At 46.7% G+C, this 23234-nt stretch overlaps 3 protein-coding genes across 7 annotated transcripts; all 3 read right to left on the bottom strand.

Annotated features, from left to right (window-relative positions):
* Positions 1-4604: 4604 nt before the first annotated feature.
* rmp64 (ribonuclease MRP subunit p64) lies at positions 4605-10873 on the bottom strand. Of its 3 annotated transcripts, none has more exons than XM_085434790.1 (9): positions 10734-10873; positions 10444-10598; positions 6601-6689; positions 6171-6299; positions 5957-6034; positions 5568-5863; positions 5410-5468; positions 5113-5327; positions 4605-5034 (listed from the first exon to the last, which is right to left on the bottom strand). In XM_085434790.1, the coding sequence occupies exons 1-9, from the start codon at positions 10816-10818 to the stop codon at positions 4731-4733; spliced, it is 1410 nt and encodes a 469-aa protein (XP_085290916.1). In that variant the 5' UTR covers positions 10819-10873; the 3' UTR covers positions 4605-4730. The 3 variants fall into 3 exon arrangements, with proteins under 3 accessions (XP_085290916.1, XP_085290915.1, XP_085290914.1); XM_085434789.1 differs by lacking the exons at positions 10444-10598; positions 10734-10873 and adding exons at positions 9933-9977; positions 10352-10419; XM_085434788.1 differs by lacking the exons at positions 10444-10598; positions 10734-10873 and adding an exon at positions 9886-9941.
* A 177-nt stretch (positions 10874-11050) lies between these two features.
* Positions 11051-14179, bottom strand: tex30 (testis expressed 30). Of its 2 annotated transcripts, none has more exons than XM_085434791.1 (5): positions 14112-14179; positions 12902-13138; positions 12739-12790; positions 12185-12399; positions 11051-12006 (listed from the first exon to the last, which is right to left on the bottom strand). In XM_085434791.1, exons 1-5 carry the CDS (start codon positions 14127-14129, stop codon positions 11836-11838), a joined length of 693 nt encoding a protein of 230 aa, XP_085290917.1. In that variant the 5' UTR covers positions 14130-14179; the 3' UTR covers positions 11051-11835. The 2 variants fall into 2 exon arrangements, with proteins under 2 accessions (XP_085290917.1, XP_085290918.1); XM_085434792.1 differs by having other exon boundaries at positions 12902-13195; positions 14112-14163.
* A 700-nt stretch (positions 14180-14879) lies between these two features.
* poglut2 (protein O-glucosyltransferase 2) lies at positions 14880-20821 on the bottom strand. 2 transcript variants are annotated; one of them, XM_085434787.1, is made up of 10 exons: positions 20708-20821; positions 18573-18778; positions 18223-18428; positions 17338-17415; positions 16963-17135; positions 16016-16253; positions 15714-15923; positions 15543-15632; positions 15259-15363; positions 14880-15013 (listed from the first exon to the last, which is right to left on the bottom strand). In XM_085434787.1, exons 1-10 carry the CDS (start codon positions 20719-20721, stop codon positions 14996-14998), a joined length of 1338 nt encoding a protein of 445 aa, XP_085290913.1. In that variant the 5' UTR covers positions 20722-20821; the 3' UTR covers positions 14880-14995. The 2 variants fall into 2 exon arrangements, with proteins under 2 accessions (XP_085290913.1, XP_085290911.1); XM_085434785.1 differs by having other exon boundaries at positions 20353-20821.
* Between the last annotated feature and the right edge of the window lie 2413 nt (positions 20822-23234).

Raw genomic sequence — 23234 nt, forward strand, 5'->3', positions numbered from 1 at the left:
TCATTTTTAACATGAAAAAATAAATAAAAATAAGACGGATTGTGGAAAAGCAAATTCTTGTGAATATTAGAGCAAAACTCAAATAAATAGCTCTATAGCTTTAACACTTTAAATATGAGAAACAGACTTGTGTGGAGTCTTGTGTCCTGACAGGTGTGTTCACCTGTTACAAAGAGGAGAGGTTTCCGAGGACGGTGGGAAGGACTTCCTGAACCGCTCTTTCTCGCAGCTTGATTGGATAATTCTCAGGGAGGAGGAGCTCTGCTGACCGGACCGGAGCAGTTGTGATTAGTGATGTGCGATACCACTGATTTCCTTTCCGATCCGATACCAAGTAAAATTCAGGGTGGTATCGACGATACTGATACTTTGTGCAAAAACTTACTTTATTTATTGTATCTCACATTATAGCATCATCATGATTACAGGACATCATATTACTTGCTCTTATCACTTAATAATGCAGAATTCATCATATAGAAATAAAAAACCTGAAGTTGTGGCTATTTGAACACGCTGCCTGCCTGCAGCACTAAAGGACTAAAGGAGAGACGTCTGTCTCGCCCTAGCAGCACCTGTCCCTCTCCTCTTCAGTTTGCCTCAACATACGCTCGTCCTATTCTGTGATCTGATTTCCTGTGAGGTATCTCACGAGGTTAGTGGTCTTGCCACAGCACCTCACTGTCTTGCCACATGTATTGCAAACCACATCTCGGCTGTTTGTGGAGGTAAAATACGTCTGCACGTAACTCCAATTACACTCAGCCATTGTTGCGAGTGCGCACGCCAGGGGCTGGACACAGTTATACAGCCGTATTTTGCACATGACTATGAAAGGCAGAAGAGGAAGTAGTTCCTTCCAATGTTGACAATCCAAATGATATAGTTTCTTTCCACTGTGTTCCTGTTAATGATAAACTACAAATTTACCCTAAATGACTAAAATATCGATATTTTAATGTGAGAATCGATTCTAGAACATAAATGACTGGTATCGGAGGAATCGATATTTCAGTATCGATCCGCACATCACTAGTTGTGATTGTCCATGATGGAGGACGGTGTGTTTAGTGAACTGCGGCCCCTCACTGACTCAAACACCTCCAGATTCTGACCAATGAGGTTCCAGCTTGGTGGACTAGTTTGCTGATGCTGCTACAGACGGACAGAAGTTCTCCAGCACAAACGGAAGGACCTGAGGTTCCTCACAGAGTCCAGTCGGCTCATCCCCTTCACTGTTGGTCCTCCAGTCTGTGATTCACAGAAACGCCCACTGAGACATAATATTAAGAACAAGTGTTGTAGCTCAGACATGCCAGATCAGCAGTTCCATGACAATAAAACCACCTGCTGTCAGTGAACCCTGACCTCTGGCTAAATACTAGCCAAAGTAAGAATAAAGAGAGCGTCCCAGACATGTTTTGCCTTTTACAGAAACTCAAAATGTGAGTTCTCCTGTCCTGTCGTAGAAGAAACGTTTTATTCTGAGACACAGGAGCAGCACCGCCATGTCTTCCTACATATTGTTAGAACAGAGATGATGATTTTTTTAAAGATGCATGGCTGATGCTGTGAAGATAAAATCCAGGTGTGATGCTGAGACTCAGTCCTGTTAAAGCGGATGTTGCAGCCGACCTTAAGCTCGTCTAGTCGAACGAGCCAAAGCAGAGGCAGTGCAGCTCTTATTGCAGTGTAATGGGCACTGTGCCTCTTGCAAAAGTGTGTATAGAAAATGAATGAGTGGATGGAAACTGCACGACGGGGACTTTTGCAGACCACGTTTATGGAGGTGGCAATAAAATGTCAGTGAGCTCTCTGGGCCGGTTCTCACTGAGGTTTGTAAACCACCGTCTGTGCTCACACTTTTTAATCCTTCTCTTTATTCTCTATTCATCCGAGAAAACTGATACATGAGACAGTTTTCTAAAATAAAGGCAAAGATGAGATATACACAAATTATATTATTGTTTATATTCAGAGCTCACATCGTTAAAATTTAGACTTTGCATGGTTTCTCTTTTTCCCCAGTCTGGGTGATTTTCTGCCTTCGTTGTTCCACTGCAGGCCTGGCTGAGGAGTGCACGGCACCATTACTCCATCAGCTTTTTCCCTCCTGTGGAGGTAATGATGTGATTAATTTAACACACCTCAGAGTACAAATGTTGACAATCCCACAGCTCCGTGCTATAAAAAAGCAGAGCCTTTAAACATTTATGGGCACAATTCCTCTTTTGCTATTAAGGTGTGAGGAAAATAAATTGAAGAACAGTAAACTGGGAATACAGACCTTTATACCCGCCCTGGAGAACCACCTGCAAAAATATATATTTATCTGCAGCGCCGACTCAGCCGTGTAGAACCAGCTCTTTACAATTATGCTATTAAACACGTCCCAGCTGACAGAAGACGACCGCGTGGTCTCGCTACACTGACCCGAGGTGCACGCGCCGCAGACGCCGCGCTGCACGCGCCTGATAATGATGCTGAAAATGGTAAAAGTGGATCTATTTCAGGTAACAGTCCGCCAACACTGGACAATGGAGGGGCTGTGTCTAAGTTAAGGTGAATGAAGACCTGGAAATATAAATTCATCTTATCACAGCAACACTTTGTAAAACATGAAAGCTACACATGCACAGTCTGTTTGATCTTAATGGGATATTCACGTGTTTACAGACGCAGACTGGAGGTTTGTGCTGCCTCTGCTGTTTATTTTGATGTTAAGCCTTCACATGCATACTGAGTGTAGCTGTAACCAGCTAACATGTAGGTGAAAAACTTCACTCCAGACTTTTGAGCTTTGCACTCAATCACAGAATCGCTCAAAGCTGCAAAATCAAGTCTAAACCGAGGGTCATCTCCCAGTTTAGACTCAGTGGGGCTTTGAGCCGTCACGCCAAAAACTAAAGAAACCAGTTTAGACTCGAGAAGCAGAAAGAAGCCTGGAGAAAGATCAAGTAGACTTAAAGCACAAGCTCAGGTCAGATGAGATGAAACTAGAGACGGTGCTTATGTCTTGACGAAGAAGGAAGGAGTCCAAAGAAAACCCCACAGTGAAACTCGGCAGTGGGAGTCCTGTGCATCTGGAACTGGGAATCTCGTCAAGGAGAATCATGGAGAAAACACTCTGCAGCAAAACTGTGTCTGGGTCGTGGCTTTGACAAAGACCTCGAACATGTGTCACTCCTGATGTAGACCGACCTCCAGAAGAGTTACTGGCCGGCACAAAGACACGTCTGCAGGGAGAACTGAAGACCGTCAGCTGTAGAGGAGCGCTCGTGATCCGGGACTGCGCAGTAAAAAGGCAAAAGTGCAAAGAAATGCTACAAAATACTGAGAGACCTAACTGACGTAGGTTGTTTATTTTATTATTTATTAACATTTAGCATTAGTCCAAGGTTATCGATATTACATTTAAGAAGAACAGCAGGCCTGTGTGGTGATTTTGGTGAACAGGAGAAAGTTCCCTAATGTTACAGAAGTATTACTTTTTATTTAAATGATAAATGAGACAAGTGGAATCAAGACTAACCTTCTGCCTCAGCTCAGTTTCTGCTCTCATACATGATGCAGACCTTTACGATTTTCCTCCTGCACCTCTTCCTCACCTCCAGGCTGTGAAAAATAAAAGAGTGGACCCTGACAAACCCAGAAAGTTAAGTATTGTGTTCAAATAGATCTGGCAGTTTGATGTGAGACTGTAACTCAGCCCAGTGAAGCTCTGACGGAGATAAAAGCCGCAGCGTTGGTGCAGATGGGACGACTCCATCTTCTTTGGCAGGTGATGATGAAACATAGTGGCTGTAACAAAACAAACCTTTTAGCTTGTGTGCCGGCTGCTGGTGTCAGAGCAGGACCGGTGCCCGTCTGTCTGCTAACAGAAGCCACTGCAGGCTCTGAGACGCCTTCAGCACAGACTCATTCCTGCTGACACCTGAGCCGTCTCACGCTGCTTCGGCCGCGGGCCGTAGGATGAAAGAATTATTCCGTATTCCCAAAGATGAATCGAGCCTGGAATTTGTCTGTGCGCTGATCCTCGAGCCCACCAGGGGGAGCCAAATACACCAACTACTGTAAAAGCCTTGCTCAGATCTGTAGTGCGTGACTTCGAACATTATTAAAAACTGGCACAGCTGCACAAACGGATTTAAATTTCCTTCAGACAGACAGAAGAAGCACGTAAACATGCTGCCACTGCATGCATGCTTCAAACCATAAGCACAGGCTTCAGTCTGCATGCTCATTAAATAAGCATTCTACTCACACAGTCATATTTCAGCTCCATCAGTTAATTTATTTTCTCTTACATTTGATTTCACACATTCACTGTATCAGGTGTCTAATACTGGGTTGGGTTCATTCATCATGGCTCTGCTTTGAGACTGCAGCCAACATCCTTCAGGCAAGTTCAGGAAACCAGCTCGGCTGGACCTCAGCAGCGACGCTCGCTGTGATCTTTAACCGTTGACGTGCTGTGCATCCCCAGATGCTTTACTGCATATCTTGATGCGAACCAGCTGGAACAGGCGTACCTAATGAAGTGGCTGGTGAGTGTGTGTTCCATGCGTACCCAAATTAAAACAGAATCTTTTAGTCTGGGGGGGTTCAGTTGTTTCCGTGCTTTATAGCTTTTAATGAGAGACACATTAAACATGGCGAGCACAGCTTCTGCTTCCAAACCTGCTCAGACTGTTCGTCTGTCTGTGACCTTAAATCGGCGCTTTCGGGCTTCACAGACCTGCAGAGGCAAAAATGTCATCGATGTCATCGTGAGTGACCGTGCTCCGACACGTCGCCTCTCGAGCGGTCCCGCTTCTCAGGTCGTCCCCGCTAAGTCGAGCTCGTGTCTGTCGTCCCGCCTGCTCTTTCCTTTTTACGCCGCCTCTCATCATAAGCCTCCTGAGAGTATGAAAACGAATTCTCCCGTGGACACGTCTCCTCGAGGCGAGCGAACGTAAGGTCTTTGGCGCTGATCCTTCTGGAGATGAAGCCCAGCAAGCTTCCTTTTTGAAGGTTTGCAGCTTCCTCTGGACGCTGAAGCACGAGAAGAGAGAACATGAGCACCTCTGCAGAACGCTAAAGGAAGACTTCCTGAGAAAGTGTCGCTCTTACTTGTAGCCCGCTGCCTCCAGGCATTTCATCTGCCGGCACTTTAACTGCAGGAAGGTTAAAAGGCGTTTTTCCTTTCCCATCCTCTGGGATTTGCACCAGCGAATCATCTCGTCCACACGGATCTCCAGGTGTGAGAAAGAAGCAGCATCTCTCACCTGCTTCTGGAACTCGTGTCTCCTGTCAGCTCTGCTCGTTTGTTTGGGCGTCGACTTGCCCTCGAGTCGCAAGAAGAAGAAGTAAATACGTGAACATTAGAAACAGTAAAAGTAGAGACGAGTCACGTGCTTGCTCACATACCTCTGTGAAAGTCCTGCACAGCTTGAAAAAAGACTTCCTGTCTGCTGCGAGGCCGACGCCTGGAGAAATATCAGGGATGTGAGTGGGGATGTGGGGAGGTTCACGTCTCACTGAGGTCACGTTTGCGTTGGGAAAAACAGCGCATGAATGCAGACTACCTCTTATAACTGCAACGCCGAGGTCTTCTTTGAGCTTTCTTTTCTGCGCGCAGGTCTTCTTGGCTTCAGCTGGAAGTTTCTTCGCCGCCTGCTTCTTTTCCTGCCGCGCTCTGCTGTGCGCCGCAGGCTTGGTCAATAACAAAGCATCAGAGGGACCGAGGAACTGAGCCAGATCAGCTGGCAGGGAGAAGTCTGTGAGGAAGGGCATGGGCTGGACTCGGGCTACGTCTCTGAGAAGCTCCAGGAGCTGCCGGTAGAGGCCGGACAGGGCGAGCAGCACGCCACGGAAAATCACCCTGAGAACGCACGAAATACAACGTGTTAACACTTTCTGCAGACTTAGTGCGCTCTCTCTCTAAATGCACGTATGCTGCAGAAAACGTCCTGACCACAGACGGCTGAGCATGCTGGTTATCACCACGTTCAGGATGACAAACTCCTCCCACTTCATCTGCTGCTTTGCGAGTCTGAAACAAGCAGCTGTTAAGGGGAAACCTGCAGAGGGCACGAGAGTCAGACTTGGTTCAGATGAAGACATCCGCACGTCATTCACGCGGAGATCGATGCCGAGTCTGAGAACAGAACGGCCTCACAGAAGGATACGTGAAAGCTCTGCTGCAGCGACGCAGCGTGCAGCTCGTCAGCCGAGCGGCCCCCAGCACTTTGAGACAGATCCACTCCAGCGTGGGCTGACTGGGAACGACACACTGGCCGTCCTTGATGCTCAGCTGCCTAAAACACACAGACACACACCACTGCAGACTGTGGCAGAAACTGACATCCACACAGAATTTCACAGTTTGAATCTCCGTCCTATCTTCTATAAAGACGTCCGTCTGCATGCTGAGAGGACTTCATTCATGCAGTTGCCCACCCCCGGTCTACTGTGGGAATAACACACATTTTCATTGTGCACTCAGTAAATAAAAGCTGAGTGGACTGGTTCATGAATCCAACCTGGTCACAGCAGTGAAGGTTCACGATGAAGACCTGCTCTGCACGTCACACACTTCACAGCGAGCCGCAGACTTACCTCTGGATCCTGTTCGGACACAGATCTGACAGTTCCTGAAGAGCAGCATCGAGCTTCATGTTCTTCAGCCGGTTCACACACTGCTCCACCTTTGAAGGAAGGAACATGTAGGTTAGTCTGCTAGTTGACTAAGGCCAGAACACCGGCCTAGTGAAAACATCTGGATGATCTCCGAGACTTCTGGGAGAACATCCCGTGGCCTGAGGAGACAAAAGCTGAACGTTGGGAGGTTTGAGTCCCGTTACATCTGCATTAAACATAAAGAGAACATCACAGCAGCAGTCGGACACGGCGGTGGGAGCGTGATGGTCTGAGCTGCTCTCTAGGAGAATGTGGGCCCGGCAGTCATGCAGCAGCAGCAGCTCCACCTCTGATTGGCTCTGAAGAGAAAATGAAGGTTCTGGAGCGTCCGAGTCAAAGTGTGGACTTAATCAGACCGAGGTGACCATAGACAGGCGCTCATACTGGAAAAGCCTCCAACTATTCAGAGTGGGACAAAGTTCCTCCACAGAGACGTGAAACACTCACCATCAACACACCACAAGGTGTGGACTGCAGTGCTGCTGGGCACAGATACCTCGTCTCCCTTGATAAATACAATCAGCATTAAAAACTGCAGTTTATTTTCACTCAGGTTATCTTTGTATTAAAACATCGATCAGTGAAGGACAAACAGCAGTCTGTGGAGGCTCACTGATAACTTATGCTGGAGGTCTTTCTGATGCTGTGACTCTGGAGACATTCAGGCTGTCAGTCTGATTACAGCTGTTTTATTGTCCCCAGAGTCACAAACACGCAGCCTTTCATCCTGTTAATCATGATTTCCATGTCTGTGATGTTACATGTAACAACAGTCTGAGGCTGAACCTGGATCGGGGTGAACTGGGGATGCATCGATCCCATATACAGCACCGGCCTGATCCTGACCTAAATGACTTGATCAGATATCAGGAGAAATAAAAAGTGTAGCCCGATCCTTTAAATATTACAAAAGTGCCTCATGAAGCTTGCGACACGGCATAACCGAGGTCGTGACCTTAGCACGTCGGAGCAGTATGTGTCATGCGATAGAGCGGTCGTTGTGTGCGAGACCTGTCGGCGGCGTGGAGTTACTTCAGACTGAAAGAAGAAAATAGGAAGATGTGGTAGCAGCGTTGGGAACTTTAACACCACAAACATGATTAAACACTCACAGAAATACCAAATACAGGAGCACACAGAGTTTATCCAGTGACTCAGTACAGAGTAGGGACGGGTACCGGTGTCCGGTGCCATGATGGCACCGGTTCTGACATAAACGGTAGTAACCAGACCGAAAAGCAGCGCACATTTCGGTGCTTTATTTCGGTGCTTTTTTTTCCTGAGCTGTGATACACTTTAGATTCTAGCCAATCATTTTACGTTTCCGAGGATAGTAGGCGGGGCCAGGTACGTACGTTCTGTTAGAGCAGAGCTACAGATTAAAAATGCCCAAGGCGAAGTGGTCAAAAGTCTGTCTGTACTTCACAGCAAAATATGCAAACTCAGCAGCAACAAGTGCTTTAAGCTGATACTGTGATACTGTCAAAGGAGGTAACACCAAGAATCTGATGAAACACCTGGCGACACATAGCGTTTTTTTTAAAAGCCGAGAAATGCGCCGTATTTGATAGCTTGCTGCGAGACCTCACACCGAGCACATCTACTGCGGGTGGGTTGCCTGTTATGCAACATCCCCCAAAAACACGAAGAGGAGAGTCCTGGCCCCTAGCCCTGCCAGTGTAGCAGAAATGATGATGCAGCAGCAGCCGTTCTTCTCTGCGTGAGTAGCTTAATGTTGTTCGTGTGTAATTTACGTTGAGTAGGCTAACCACGTTATTACATTAATGCATGTAAGGTGAACTAGCAAACATCATCATAGCTACATGCGGCTGTCTTCTTGTTTGATGGCAGATACTCCCTTCACCCTGGCCAAAAAGGCTAAAATGACCAAAGAAAAAGTGGAAAACAGTTAAACATGAGAGGTTTTTGGACAAAGTCTGTGTTTTTTCCATTGTTTAAGCACTGCTTCCAGCCAAGAGTGATACCATATATGCCCCATAGCTGCAGAAAAGGCTAACATTGTTATCTTTTTACAAAAAACAGCTGAACATGAGAGGTTTTTGGACCAATTTTGTGTTCTCCATTCTTTAAGCACCGGTTTGAGCACCGTTTAAGCACCGGCACCGTTTCAAAAGTACCGGTTTGGCACCGGTATCGGATAAAACCTAAACGATACCCATCCCTAGTACAGAGTTCATCCAGGCCTCCAACACGAAGCAGAAAAGTATCAACAAACGCTTTTGGAAAACATTCAGAGTCGCGAGAAACTCCGTCCAGAAAGCAACAAAGCAAAGCTGATAACAGAGAAAACTGCTGAATTTGTTGTACTCGATGAGCACAACACGTGTTATTAATCTGTCTCTTTATCCTGTCTTCCTTCTGTCACCCCAACCAATCACAGCAGATGGCCCCGCCCCTCCCTGAGCCTGGTTCTTCCGGAGGTTTCTTCCTGTTAAAAGGGAGTTTCTCCTTCCCACTATGGGCGATCGTGGCTCAAGAGTTGGGAGTTCGCCTTGTAATCGGAAGGTTGCCGGTTCGAGCCCCGGCTCTGACAGTCTCGGTTGTTGTGTCCTTGGGCAAGACACTTCACCCGTTGCCTACTGGTGGTGGTCAGAGGGCCCGGTGGCGCCAGTGTCCGGCAGAATGTGTAAAGCGCTTTGGGGTCCATAGGGACTAGTAAAGTGCTGTACAAATACAGGCCATTTACTTGCTCATAGGGGGGTTTCTCTGTATGTATTACTGTAGGGTCTACCTTACGATATAAAGCGCCCTGAGGCGACTGGCGCTGTATAAATAAAGCTGAACTGCATTTCTGTTGTGGGAAATGTCAGTTTTTGGTGCTTAAAGGAGCATTGTGAGCCTCGCTACGTGCTGCCAAACCAACGTTTCATTAAAGGCATAATCAATCAATCAATCAAGTTGTTGAATACAAACATTATTTTGTGATGATATTGGGCTTCATGTGTTTTTCAGAACTTTGCATAAAACTGCGTTTTGAATGTTACTTTAAATACTTAGATCTAAAGTTGGAATTTGTAATGTTCTTGGATACCGGTGATGACGTTTGTTTCAAAGCTTTAAATAAAAAGATCAGCTGAGCTGAGCAGTATTTTGGCTGCTTACAAGTATAATAGAAGAACTTTAGTCGTTTTTTTGCTTTTTTTAAATCTTAATATGACATTTATGACTAAAAGCAGACTATACCGGAGTCATATCGGTATCCAAATCTATGACATCAGTATAGGACATACAGACGTGGCGTCATCCATCCCTACTGTGAACGACAGGCTGCCTGGCTGCATGGAGGAGGAACATGTTGTCGTCGTGTTGGTGTTGTTCCCACATCATCATGAAAATGTTGTTCCAGGATCAACATTGCAAGTGACCAATCACATTGTTGTGACGTTATTCTTTTGCGCGCCAAGCCATTCGTGCATTTATGAAATTCCAATGTTGCAAGGACAATATCAGTTCTGCTCAGCGTTTATTAAAGGGTTACGGTCAGGGTCAGGGTCCGTTGATCGGCGGACAGAGGCGGTTTCTCGCAGCTTAAGTACAGTTTTTTGTTTTACGGCGGTTTTTCCCGAAGTCGCAAAAGTATGACGTCACAACATTCTGATTGGTCACTTGCAATGTTGATCTGGGAACAACACCAACACGACGATATCACCTGTACGTGACTCGGAGCTCAGGTGGGCGCGCTCCGAGTTGCCCTGAGCTCTTAATGAACACACCCACGGTTGCCCTGGAGACAGCGCTCACCTGCTTCAGTGCCTTGAACGTCTTGTTGCCCCGGTAGCTGTTGTTCAGGACGTACAGCAGCTCGTACAGCAGCCTGACCTCCGTCTGAAGCATCTCACTGCGGAGCAGCTTCAGCACATTTTCGCGCTCCGTCAGCAGCGTTTCAACGTCTGCAGCTGCACAAACACAAACACCATCATCATCGTCACCTCACAGCCACGCGGCGCCGAGTCCTGGCTCTCCCACGTGGGTCGCATGCGGCGTGTTATTTCGCACACAGCACGTCAGTGACCGCGCGCTGCGGCTCGTACCTGTCTGTGCGGTGAAGGGCACGCGGACAGCGGACACGGCGCTGGGAAAAGGGACGTTGACTCTGTTCCAGAGCTCCACGGCCATGCTCGAGTCTGCCTGAAAAACAAAATACGACCCGGAAGTCCCACAGCCAATGGCGTACGAGCACGCGTAAACGTCATCGTCTGTGTTAAAGGCACCGCAGTCGCCGAGTGTGCTCTGCTAAAGTGCTTACAACACAAATGATTCCTCCGAGTAGTTATCACGAACTGATCAGAACAAAAGCGTAGAAACAATAAAGGCCAATAAATATTAAAATTATGAAAACACAACGAGGATAATGACAATAAACGTGTTTTAATAGAGCAATGGATTATTAACACAGCATTTGTAAACATATACGTTATTCCTGTTTGCACACAATAACAGAATAATTATTTCATCCAAACAAACACGGTGAGGGTCAAAACTGAAGCCCCTGAAAAAGTGACCTTTATACTGAAACACAGCACAAACCACCGCTGTGCCACAAGGTGCTGTCAGGAGAACAGCACTTTATTGTGACAGTACAGGCAGGAAGCAAGCACTCAACTTCAAACCGAGGGTCGTCTTCCACTTTACACTCATAGAGGAACTTCAGCGAGGGGTCGATGTGAAAACCTCCATGTGAAAGAGTTTCTTTCAGCTCCTCTCACAAACCGACAGCATCATCATCACCTCGGTGTTCTCCTTTGTGCTGCAGGCGGCCTCTGAGGGGCTCCTCCTGACCCATAAACCAGGACTGTTCTTAAGGCTCCTCAATCCCAAACAAACGTCTTCTCGTGTACAACTCCTGAACTGTTTGTTGCATAGTTTTTAGTGCTGCTAAAGGTAGTCTGTGCAGCAGAAAAACACCTTTAAACTGTAATGAGTTATGACTTCAGATGAATACGGAGAGGAAGTGTGAGGAAGAGTAATGTCTGCACAGACTGATTTATCAACATTCATCACCATGTTGCACATTAAGATTCGGGTTTCACATACTGTGCAGAATAAAAGCTCCCCATGTGTTCACACAGACGCCCACTGTGAAATACTGCCATCGTTTATTGGAACAAAAGCAACAGATTTAACGAGAGGACATTAAGGGGCCTGTGCCGCCTGATTCCTGATCCAAGAGATGACTTTTAGGTTCACTTCCTCCATCACGGACACCTCAGAACGGCCTTTCACCTTCAGTCCATGGCTGCCTCCTCGTAGCCACAAAATCTCAACCTGAGCTTTCATTTCTTTCACCGTTGTGTCAAAGTGAACCTGAGCGAGGACACAGAGCAGAGTGAGCACTGCAGCACGTCCCAAGAGCAAGAGCAATGTCCCGTTACACAGATGCATCAGAACTACATGCAAACAGAACAGCAACAATGAGCACACAGGACAGTCTTCTAATAGTTTAATAAGGAAACATGCATTAGGTATGAATCTCATTCCTCACCCTGTCACACATGTCGTCCTCAGTGCCCGACACAAACAGCACACGCGTGTGCGCCGGCAGCACCCTTAGATCTTCGCTCCGTTGGCGGTGTGCATGCGTCTGTCCTGGGGGGTGCAGGGGGAAAGACAAGCAGATCACACCCTCCACCGCGGCCTCGGATTCCTCGCTCAGTCGCCTAGCTAAAGCTGCAGCCGCACGACACCCCATCGACCTGCCTGTGGAAACGTCACAGTGTTCAAGGACTCCCACTCAGTTATTTCTACACTGCTGCATGTCCTCGTCTTCACTTGAAACATAGATGGAGGTTCAGAGGTGAAGATGTGGTATCTGGTGATGTCATCAGTTAAAGGCAGGCGCTCATGGACAGAGTGCGGTCTTTAAGCCCCGGACATCAACGTGGGGTCTGTTTTACCACATTAACATACTTCCCCCCAAAGTAAACTGTTAAGGTACAACAACACTTTGCAAACTGAAGTACGTGAGACAAAATGACCCGACAGCGTTTCTGCTCTGAGCTCTTCCTCTTTTGTTTTGAACATCTTAAGGCTTCTTACCTCCAAAAAAGACGCGTTTTACTGTGAACCTCTGCAGTGACTTCAGGTAGTCCTACAGGTAGAAACACGTTAAACAGCACACGTTACATCATACTGGTGCTCTACAAAAAACGTGTAATATTGCACGTAAAGCAGTGAGTGCAGTTTTGACTTTAACACGTACCCACACAGCAGTGTACGCCTTCAGCCTGTGAGCCAGGTTCAAACCTTTGCATGTAAAGCGCAGGCACAGGAAACCGTGTGATGCCAGCTGGTGAGCCAGAGAAACCAGCTGACTGAAGTTCATGTCTCCCCCGGCTCCGTGCGTGAGGATCACGGCGGTGTGAGCGTCCGACATGGCGGCAGGGACGCACAGGGCAGCATCTAAAGATTTGGCCCCAAACGGCACCTTCACCGCCTCCTGAAAGCCAGCGAGCACCGATTCAGCACCTCACAGCCAACCATTCTCTCTCCCGACCTTTACAGAGCAGTGAATGGTAAATGGCCTGTATTTATATAGCGCTTTACTAGTCCCTAAGGACCCCAAAGCGCTTTACATATCCAGTCATCCACACATTCACACACAGGTGATGGCAGCTACATTGTAGCCACAGCCACCCTGGGGCGCACTGACAGAGGCGAGGCTGCCGGACACTGGCGCCACCGGGCCCTCTGACCACCACCAGTAGGCAACGGGTGAAGTGTCTTGCCCAAGGACACAACGACCGAGACTGTCCGAGCCGGGGCTCGAACCGGCAACCTCCCAACTCTTGAGCCAGTGAAGGTGATTACATGGTGATACTTGAAAAATCAGAAGTCTTATCTCAAGCTGACTCTGACTCACTGGTCCATCACATCCAGCAGATTACTGTAACACTCTCCAGATCATCAGCTCATTCATCCTCACACACACGTGACCACATTACTCCACACCACTTCCACACTGGCTCCCTGCGACCTTTACGATCCTTCTGATAGTTCATACAGCTCTCTGTGGTTTGGTCCGTGTCTCTAACCCAGTCACACCTGTCAGGTCATCAGCTGCTCCAGAGCCAGAGCTCGGGGCTGGAGGTGCTTCACTTACTGTGGTCGTGATCTTTGGAACCAGCTGCCTGCTGGTCTGAGATCAGTTCCAGCCACGCTCTTATTCAAAATCAGACTCGAAACCTTTGAATTCCCCGAGGCTTACACTTCCTGCTGCGCTCACTGCCTACAGGCTTTGTAACCTGCGCAGGTGTTTGTGTGTTTGTGAAGCACACCGAGCCCACAGGACGTGGCGCGCGCTAGCCTCTCGTGCACCCGTCCTCTCGGTGCTCCGCTCCTGGTTCGAGTTCCGTTTCATTCTAACCTGACTCTGGTTTCTGACATGTTTGCTTTTTATTTTTCATATTTACCTCCAGAAACGTCTCCATCACAAGCAGCTTCTTCTCTGGAACACCGAGGACTTCAATACGTATTAGTGACACCTAGCGGGGAGGAGTGGTCACTACAGCGTCACCAAACCTGTATCTAAAGTACTTTTTATTAAAAAATAAATAAATGGTTTGAAATGTTTATGTTTCATTAAAATTATTTGTTTCAGATTGTTCGCTTTTTAATATATCTTTATCCAGTGGACGTACTGGAAACGCAGCATCATACTTCATAATGGTCAGTCTCTGTAACACTTCCCTTCCTTCCCAGTCATCCTGCACACTGGCACATTGTTGGATATTACTGACATCTGATCAATTGAAACATCACCCTATACTCTCTATCATGTTTCATACTTTCAGTTTTATCCATGTCTGAGCATCTTTGATTTTATACGTTTGATTTTATATATCAGGATAAATATCTCAGCAAAAATATCACTTTGTACAGGGCAGTGACTCCTCACCAACAGCGACTCAATGCTTTGTGGTTCAAATCTAAACCATGCAACAGGGTAATGGTCAGTTATAAACAGCAGCATTAACTTTATGACACTTCCGTTTGTTTACTTTTTCACAAGGATACGATTTTTATTTTAAATGTTTTCCGTTCTGTTTTATCCGTCAGGTAAACTGAAGGCGTGGCCACGGCTGATTTTCCAACAGGCACAGCGGTCAGCTGCTCAACCTCAGGGCTGACACTAAACCTCACTGAGTAAATAATCTGACATCAGAGAGAAAAACACGCTCTGAACACATTAAAAGCATTTATTGAAAAATAAGAATCAGATATTCAAACCATAGTCATACAATTGATTGGCACTTTAAAAGAAAAGGCTGTCAGTTATGAAGTGGGAGGAGCTCAGTCACAGTTCATCCTTCACCTGAAAAACAAACATGAAAACACTCCTGTTAGAACAGCACGTTGGTCCAAACGTTCACTCTAACGTGGCTTCTTGGTGGTTGCAGTGACGCCTCACGTACACCAGATGGCGCCACAGACTGTAGAATAATAAAACTATCCCAGATTTAACGTTGTTTCCTCTTCTTAACGTGCAAAAAGTAAAATAAGATCATTCGGATCTGCAGACAAGCTGCAGAGCAAACAAAGCATTTGGGTGTTTCTCACGTTTGTCCTGTGGCAGGAACATGGGAACAGGTCATCAGCAGGCTGCTCCACGACTTCCATGTCCTTCCGGATCTTCGGCTCGGTGACCTGGAGTTTGGCGTAGTCCTAGTTCGCACGCATAAATATGACATGTGAGGGAAGTGCGACACATTTACATCGGTCCGAATGAAGAATGATCAGCATTGTGTCAGTGCGACGCAGCGCGAGCACAGTAAGACTGCGTGAGTAGTAACATTGTATACTTTTTCAGTCGTGCAGTAACTCTGAAACTGTAATCACATTACCTTGATCAGTATGTAGTAGTAACAGAAGATGGTGTCCCCCATGAGGTGACTGCGGGCAAACTGCTGACCTGCGAGAGCAATTTTCTTTGCCTGAAAGAAGAAAACAAAATGACACCACCTTCACTCGTCATTAGTGAAACCAGCGAGGATCCAGTCACGTGTTCTCGTCACCTCTTCGTCGTGGTCACGCGCCCACTGGATCTTCTCCAGCAGGTCTCTCAGGTCTGCCCTGACAGGGATGTAGTGCTCCCACGCTCGAAGCTGCTTGTAGAAATGTTCGTAGTACCCAGAATCCTGCTTCAGGACCACGCTGTCCCCCGCCAGCAGGTACGGCAGCCGATAAGCTGCCACAGTGCCATCAATGTTGATTTGGTACTTGTACTGGTGATGCATGGACACAATGAAAACACACACATTAGCATAAGAATATCTGACGTAATAAAAGCGTTTTTATGGAATATAATTCATCTCACCTTGAAAAAGTCAAAAAACGAAACATGTTTGACGAGCGGCCCGTAGAGGCTCTCGTCGTGTTTGAAGAAGAAGAAATTAGTAAAGGCGGCGTCTATGATGTGCGGGTGAGCCCTCGAAAGCTTGACCAGCTCCAGGCGCTCCTGTCGGCTGTCCCGCCCCCTCCAGAAGGCGGTGGCGTTCTTCTCGGGCCACGGCGGCCCCGTGTTGGCCTGAACCGACATCATGTCCAGGCTCACCCTGTACGGCAGAGGACGTGCTGAATGTTACATCCTCTGCAGTTTGTGAGATCACTAACCTCACAGGTGAGGGTCCAACATTAAACAGCTCTCATCATCACACCTGCATTAAATATCAACTCAAACAGCAGCAAGGTGAGAGGAGGAAATGCAGGTTCATACTGCAGTCTGCTTACTGACGGCCTCGGTGATGGCAGAGCACGCGTACATGAAGAGGAGCAGGAACCAGGTGACCCTGAATCCTCCCTTAGTTATGCTGCAATAGACGTAGGCTGCCGGGGATTCCCATGATGCACTGGGGGTTTCTTCTTCTCTCACTATGTATTAACAGACCTCTCTGCACTGAATCATATCTGTTATTAACCTCTGTCTCTGCTCCACAGCATGTCTTTATCCTGTCTTCCTTCTCTCACACCAACCAATCACAGCAGATGGCCCCGCCCCTCCCTGAGCCTGGTTCTGCTGGAGGTTTCTTCCTGTTAAAAAGGGAGTTTTTCCTTCCCACTGTCGCCAAAAGTGCTTGCAGATAGGGAATCATATGATTGTGTTTTTGTCTGTATGTGTTATTGTAGGGTCGACCTTACAATATAAAGCGTCTTGAGGCGACTGTTGCTGTGATTTTGTGCTGTGTAAATAAAACTGAATTGAATTTACTGCCAGTTTCCGTGGTAACGTAGCAATACTTTAGCTGAATCCACACAGAGCTTTACCTCCCCATGGTCTCCAGGACGGACTCGGTCAGGTCATAGGTCGGCATGACGATATCTCTGGTGTTATTGGAGCCACACCAGGAGAAGATGGGATGAAGCTTCTCGGGAGGCTTCCTCTTCTCCAACGGCCAGTCACCGAGATTAACAAAGAACTCCACATCAGGGAGCCGCACCTGAAAATGTTTCATGATAATCATTACTGTTGCCACCGTCTGATCGCATATCTGCACTGATGATGACGATGATAACCAGCATGCACTGCACCAGTTGTGTCTGAACGTTTCATCCCTGATGCATCAACATATACAGACATTAAAATCAAAGTGTGTTTCTGGTCGTCTGAGCGACGGCTGAGTAAACGTAAACACGGATTACCTTTCTGGTGAGAGACAGCAGGACGGCATCCATAAAGATTCTAAACCCGACATGTTCCCCAAATGTCCTCACGTAGATCTAAAGACAACAGAAACACATTACAGAAAACAGCTGCTCACCAATCCAAGATTACCTTCACAGGTAATAGATTACACCGCTGCACAGGATTACAGGAGTCAGTGGCAGCTGAGTCGTTACTGCAATGATACAGTGACTTCAGTATTTCATTAAACTATAAAGAAAACAGACAGAGCTGTAAAATGATGCAGACATTAAAATAATTAAACAACTCGGCATGCTGGGAAATGTGGGAATGACTTTATTCCTTCTCGTTCATTCAAAGTGTTCAGATATGAAGTGAACACAGAGCAACAGAAACCCTGAAGTGTGACACTCGTCACATTCACCTCTGATAAAGGGACTCGGCTGCACTCACACACACAGTATGAAATGCAGTAGCAAAGTACTACTGTAGTAGTTTTTACTACTAAAAGCATCAATTTCACTTTACCACAGTCATACCTTTAGAGGGAACTAGTCATGGAAGCGGATACGTTCCTGAATATTCTCATGTAATGCGAGCAGTGTGTGAACCGGGCTTTAGACTCATCGCTATCACAGCAGCACTCATGCACACCTGGCTCTGCTCTTACAGGTGAGTCACACAGCTCCAGGGTCCAGGATGAAGGAACATTACCCTTCATATTCTTCCCTTCTACACTCACCTTTGGATCTGATGTGTGTCCAGAGGCCTACATGGTGTCGTGGTTTAAGAAGGCCTGGCTGGATGACTGAGAGGCCCACAAGCTGACTTTCTCAGCTTCCTCTCAGGTAAAACATAAACACCTATGATACGTCTGTGTTTGTTTCCCCAGGTGGAATCACCTTGTTGTCTTTGACGGTGTAGTGGCAGAGGCTCTGCCGCTGTCCGAAGCGCTGTGGGATCTCCTGTGCGTTACGATCTGGGTCGACACTCGGGTAAAAGGACAGGTCCCTCTCTATCTGTGCGAAGGACGGAGGGCAGTGCATGTGGGCCTCCCACGCAGAGCCGCTCTCCCGGGGACAGTCGCATCCCTCGTGATAGACCGGGCCTGCAGACGACAACACTGACTCATTAAGTTTCTGGATCCAGCAAAAACAGCAGGTGAAGACTCAGGATTGGAGCGTGAGCAGGAATCAAGTCCATGATGTCATTTATCAGAGTGAACATCGCAGCTTCACGGACCGCGCCCTACCTTTGAGAACAAACGGTGACTTGGCAACGTGCTCGTTCTTCAGCAAAACGTGGACGTGAAGCTCCGAGTAGGTGGCGTACATTCGGTAGCGGACCAGGAATGAGCCATCCCGACGATCCAGGACCTGGATCCAAATCCTGGTGAACTGCTCCACAGGAGACACAATCTTTACTTCAAAGGTTTTCTCACCAGGTGATGCAGTCAAACTGTGGGAGGAGGGAGAATACAAAGATATCTACTGCTGCTCAGGAGGACAGCATCTCATCTTATAACAACAAATACGAGCCGATGTTTACAAAGCAGCGGACTGAACCTTTGCCAGTTCATCATCGTATGGTTCATTTCAGCGCTCACTCACAGTTTATACTCTCTACATACAAGAAGGTTTAAAGTTTGCGTGTCACAGAAAACATCTGTGCCGTGGTGGTCTCCTAACAGATGTGTCTGGGTAACTTGGATCGTCACTCAGAGTAACAACTTGTGCACTGTTTTTTATGGTTGGGTGCACTTTTTGCACAGTCAGTGTGTCTGCACCAGCTCACGGTGCAGTAATGACTGTAGCAGGCATGATCACCACAGAGAGGAGGCACCTTTGATAAGCTCCTGCAACTGTGTGATGAAAAAGGTCATTGGAGGCCGTCTGACATCGTCCTGCCTGTGGTTTGTCTGTCATATCTGCCCTCACAGGTCAAAACTTCAGATTTAACACCACACTTTATTTTATATAGTGTTCTTTTGTAGTCATGCAGGTTTTTTTGGCTTATAAGTACAAATAGATAAGATAAAATGTTCTCTAAAGGTTCTCTTGAGCAATAGTTCTCCAGTTTTCTGAAGGTGTCTCAGTGTTTTTCTTTGGACACCCCATCAAAGGAGCTCTGATTCAAGCATAAAAATCCACCGAGCGATGGTCACACTTCACTGAAGCCTCATCAGAGAAGATTCAGTGAAGGACGGCTGAAGGGAAACAGGAGGAAAGGCTGAGGCTGAAAATGACACCAGAACTGGACTGAAGGTCAGAGGAACAGGTGTGATGGAGAGATGGATCCACATCATGGTCAGTGTGTACGAGGAGGTCAGGAGGAGGTCCAGCAGTGAGAGTCTGCAGCCATCTGTGAAGCACGGTGGAGGCTGTGTCATGGTTTCAAGTTCTTTGATAAACTGATGAATTACAGAGTCTGATCCACCACGCAGGAACATCTGGAAACATCTCTTTAGCATGACACTCGGACCTCAGCTCCACTGAAGCAGTGTGGGATCATCCTGACAGAGAACACAAGCAAAGGCAGAAACATCCGAGGAAGAGCTTTGACTGTCCTTCAGGAAGCCTGGAGAACAGTTCCTGAAGATCCTCACAGAGCTGCTCAGAGAGCTCAGACTGTGCTGAACAATAAAGCGGTCATACTAAATATTCACTCGGACGCTTTTTGCAATCACATAAACTCTTTCTTTGCTGCATTTCCATATTTATCAGCAAATTCGTGTCCCCTTTCTCTTCTAATATAAAGAACAGAGAGGTTTGACATGGCACTGGATATCTGATAGTGACACAGAGGAGATACGGAGGAGACTCAGAGACAGACGTGATTTTGCACACAGCTACATTCAGACCTTTGGTACTTCTGACTGTTAAATCACACCTGCGTGGTCACATGTGAGGTCTCCGGCTTGCACATGCGCATGATAATGAGAAAACCAGTGATGTGATTCTGACACCCCGATACGACAGTAAACTCCAGGCTCTGCAGCTGGAGTCGCATACCACAGGCCTCGCATTACTCACTTTTTCCCCGAGCTGTCCGCCGCCTGTATGTAGAAGAATCGAGCTGGAAGGACGACGCTAGCCTCCAGCCCGGGTCCCCATACTAAAGTGTTCGCAGCGCTGGGGGCCGAGCCCGCCTGAGACCCCCGCAGGTCATGCCCGAGCACAGCCAGACAGAAGAGCAGCCACCACGGCCGCAGTGCAGACATACCGGCCAATGCGCAGGCTCACACGGGTTACAGTCGTGCGAGCTCTCGGCCTCTGCCGGCCCAAACTGCCATTGTTCGTTCAACTCTGTGAAAACTGAGCGGACGGACTGAAGTCAGTGTGCAGCGTGTGAACTTCGCTTCGCTCCATCTACACTCACACGACTCACCGCAGACACCGCATTTCACATCCGGTTAGAACGAGCGCGGTGTCGCTGTTTCAGGAACGTTAACGCTGCTAGCACACCGGCAGCTAACTCAAAAAAATCTTTTACAGTCGAGTAAACAATTAGCTGAATGAAAGGGGGCGGGACAACAGAGCGCGTTGTGAGACCCGATTGGCCAAGAGACCGATGGAGCTCCAGGTGTAAATGTGATTGGACGGAAACACGGAAGTTAAAGTCTTGGGTACATGCTGGCCTGAATGTAAGTGGTTGGAAATGAAAACTTTACCTCATATTTAAATAACAATAAAACGACTCCTCCCACTACTGGTAATAATATAAATGATAATAAACATGTTATAAATGTCACCTGAAAGTTATAACAAACTATAATTAATGTGATTTTATACGGCGCAGTCGTATTTGTTTTACTAGATATAATTTTATTTATATTTATTTGTACAAAATAGAAATGTTCTTAAATTAAATTTGTACAAATCTGAAGTCCTGAAAGATTTCAAAGAAGTTAAAGTTTAAGAACTTTTTTTCCAGTGTAAATATTAAATATTCTGTTTGAAAGTGCAGTTCGGGCCATATGTGGAAAATTAAACCATTTTTGTAACTCACAGCTTTAATTCAAATAAATAAAACCCATAAATCTTCCCCGTCTCAGAGGCTCAGAAGTAGTTGGTCAGACTAACATAATTTTGAATACAAACTTTATATTTTAGTATCTGGATAAAAGTCTTTGCAATGATATTTTACTGCCTGGTGACATCACCACGTGCTGTTTCCTTACCTGAGATGCTCTGCCAGTGTCTCTCCGCCGCTTGTTTCTGAGTCTCTGCCTTAAGTTTTGCATTTAATAACTAAAGCTGCTCTGTTGGGCTGAGATCAGGTCACTGACTCAGACATTGGAGACTTTCTTTGCTTTCCTTGAGAAAGTCTTGGGCTGTTTTTGCAGTTTGCTTTGGCTCATTATCTGTCTGCACTGTGAAGCTCTGTCTGATCAGCTCTGCAGGATTATCTGAATGTGAGCAGAGAGGAAGCCCTGAGCTCTTCACAGCTCATCCTGCTGCTTCGATCAGCAGTCACAATCAAGACGAACAACCTTCTTCCACTGCAGCCATAGCCGAACTTTGGCTCGTGAGCTGTTTCCTCCTTCTCCAGTTTCTCTTCCCATTACTGCAAACAAGTGTTTATGTACCACTCTGCATCTATTATTAACTCCACAGCGTGTCTTTTGTCCCGTTTTCATCCCCTCATCCCTAACCAGTTGCAGCAGGTGGCCCCCTGGTTCCTTCCCACTGTCACACATGATCACAGGGGGTCATATAATAATAGATTGCATTTATATAGCGCTTTTCGGGGCCCTCAAAGCGCTTTACAATTCCACTATTCATTCACTCTCACATTCACAACAACAGCTACAGGTGTAGCCACAGCTGCCCTGGGGCAGACTGACAGAAGCGAGGCTGCCATAACGCGCTAATCTGCCCCTCTGGCCATCACCAGTAGGCGGTAGGTGAAGTGTCTTGCCCAAGGACACAACGACCGAGACTGTCCGAGCTGGGGCTCGAACCGGCAACCTTCCGATTACAAGACAAACTGCCAACTCTTTGAGCCACGACTGACTGTATATCATTGTAGTTCTTTACCTTCAGTATAAAGCACCTTGAGCCAACAGCTGCTGTATAAATAAAATTGAATGTAAACCGTCTTTATTTACATTCATGAAGGTGTCTCTTTGACAATAACACTCCTCCCTCCTCTGGAGTGTTAAAATGTTGTTTTTTTAACTAAAGAAAGAACTTGCGATCATCCACCTCAGCTGCCTTCTTCGGTTGTTTTTTCTGTCTGTGTGACACGTTGATTCCTTTTCAGCCTAACGAGGGCCTCCTCGACTTCCACTGACAGCTCGTTGGGTTTGGATAAAAGCGTAACTGGTTAAACTGTTTGTCAGTCAATAGGCCAATTATTGTTGAGCCTCTGACAGTGGGGACAGCGCATAGAAATGAACAGTAAATGCAGTACTTTTCTTAAACCTTGAATAAAATCAGGGAGTCTGCACGTTAGTCGCGTATTGATTTATAAATGCACTGCACTGGTGTATAAAAGTACACAAACTGTGTTCCAGTCAGAAAACTTATGGACCTACTAAATCTAACAAAACTGTCAAAATAATTAAAGTTTCTACATAAATATGATGCACTGGTAAAATCAGGCCTTTTGCTCTTAACATCACAGAATATCACAGTTACGTCTGTTCATGAACTATTTCTGAGCTTAAATGAACTCCAGTCCTCTTTATGTCATTAGACTCACCTGGCAGGTAGCGTTGAATTTACCAGAGGAAGGACAGTTCTTAGTCTGGAAGCTTTATTACTATTGATGAAAGGTAAATGACAATAACTGCATAAACCTGATCCTGGCTTTACCTGTGGGTCAAAACGTGGTTACTTACCTGAACAAAGGTCAAACTAAAGTGCTTTTGCACTCGCAGCTGGTTTAGTGACGAGAGCTCTCAGCCGTG

The sequence above is a fragment of the Copadichromis virginalis genome, linkage group LG16 (assembly GCF_057382275.1).
Source record: "Copadichromis virginalis isolate Kocher_CV1m ecotype Utaka linkage group LG16, C_Virginalis_male_GT1.1, whole genome shotgun sequence".
NCBI lineage: Eukaryota > Metazoa > Chordata > Actinopteri > Cichliformes > Cichlidae > Copadichromis > Copadichromis virginalis.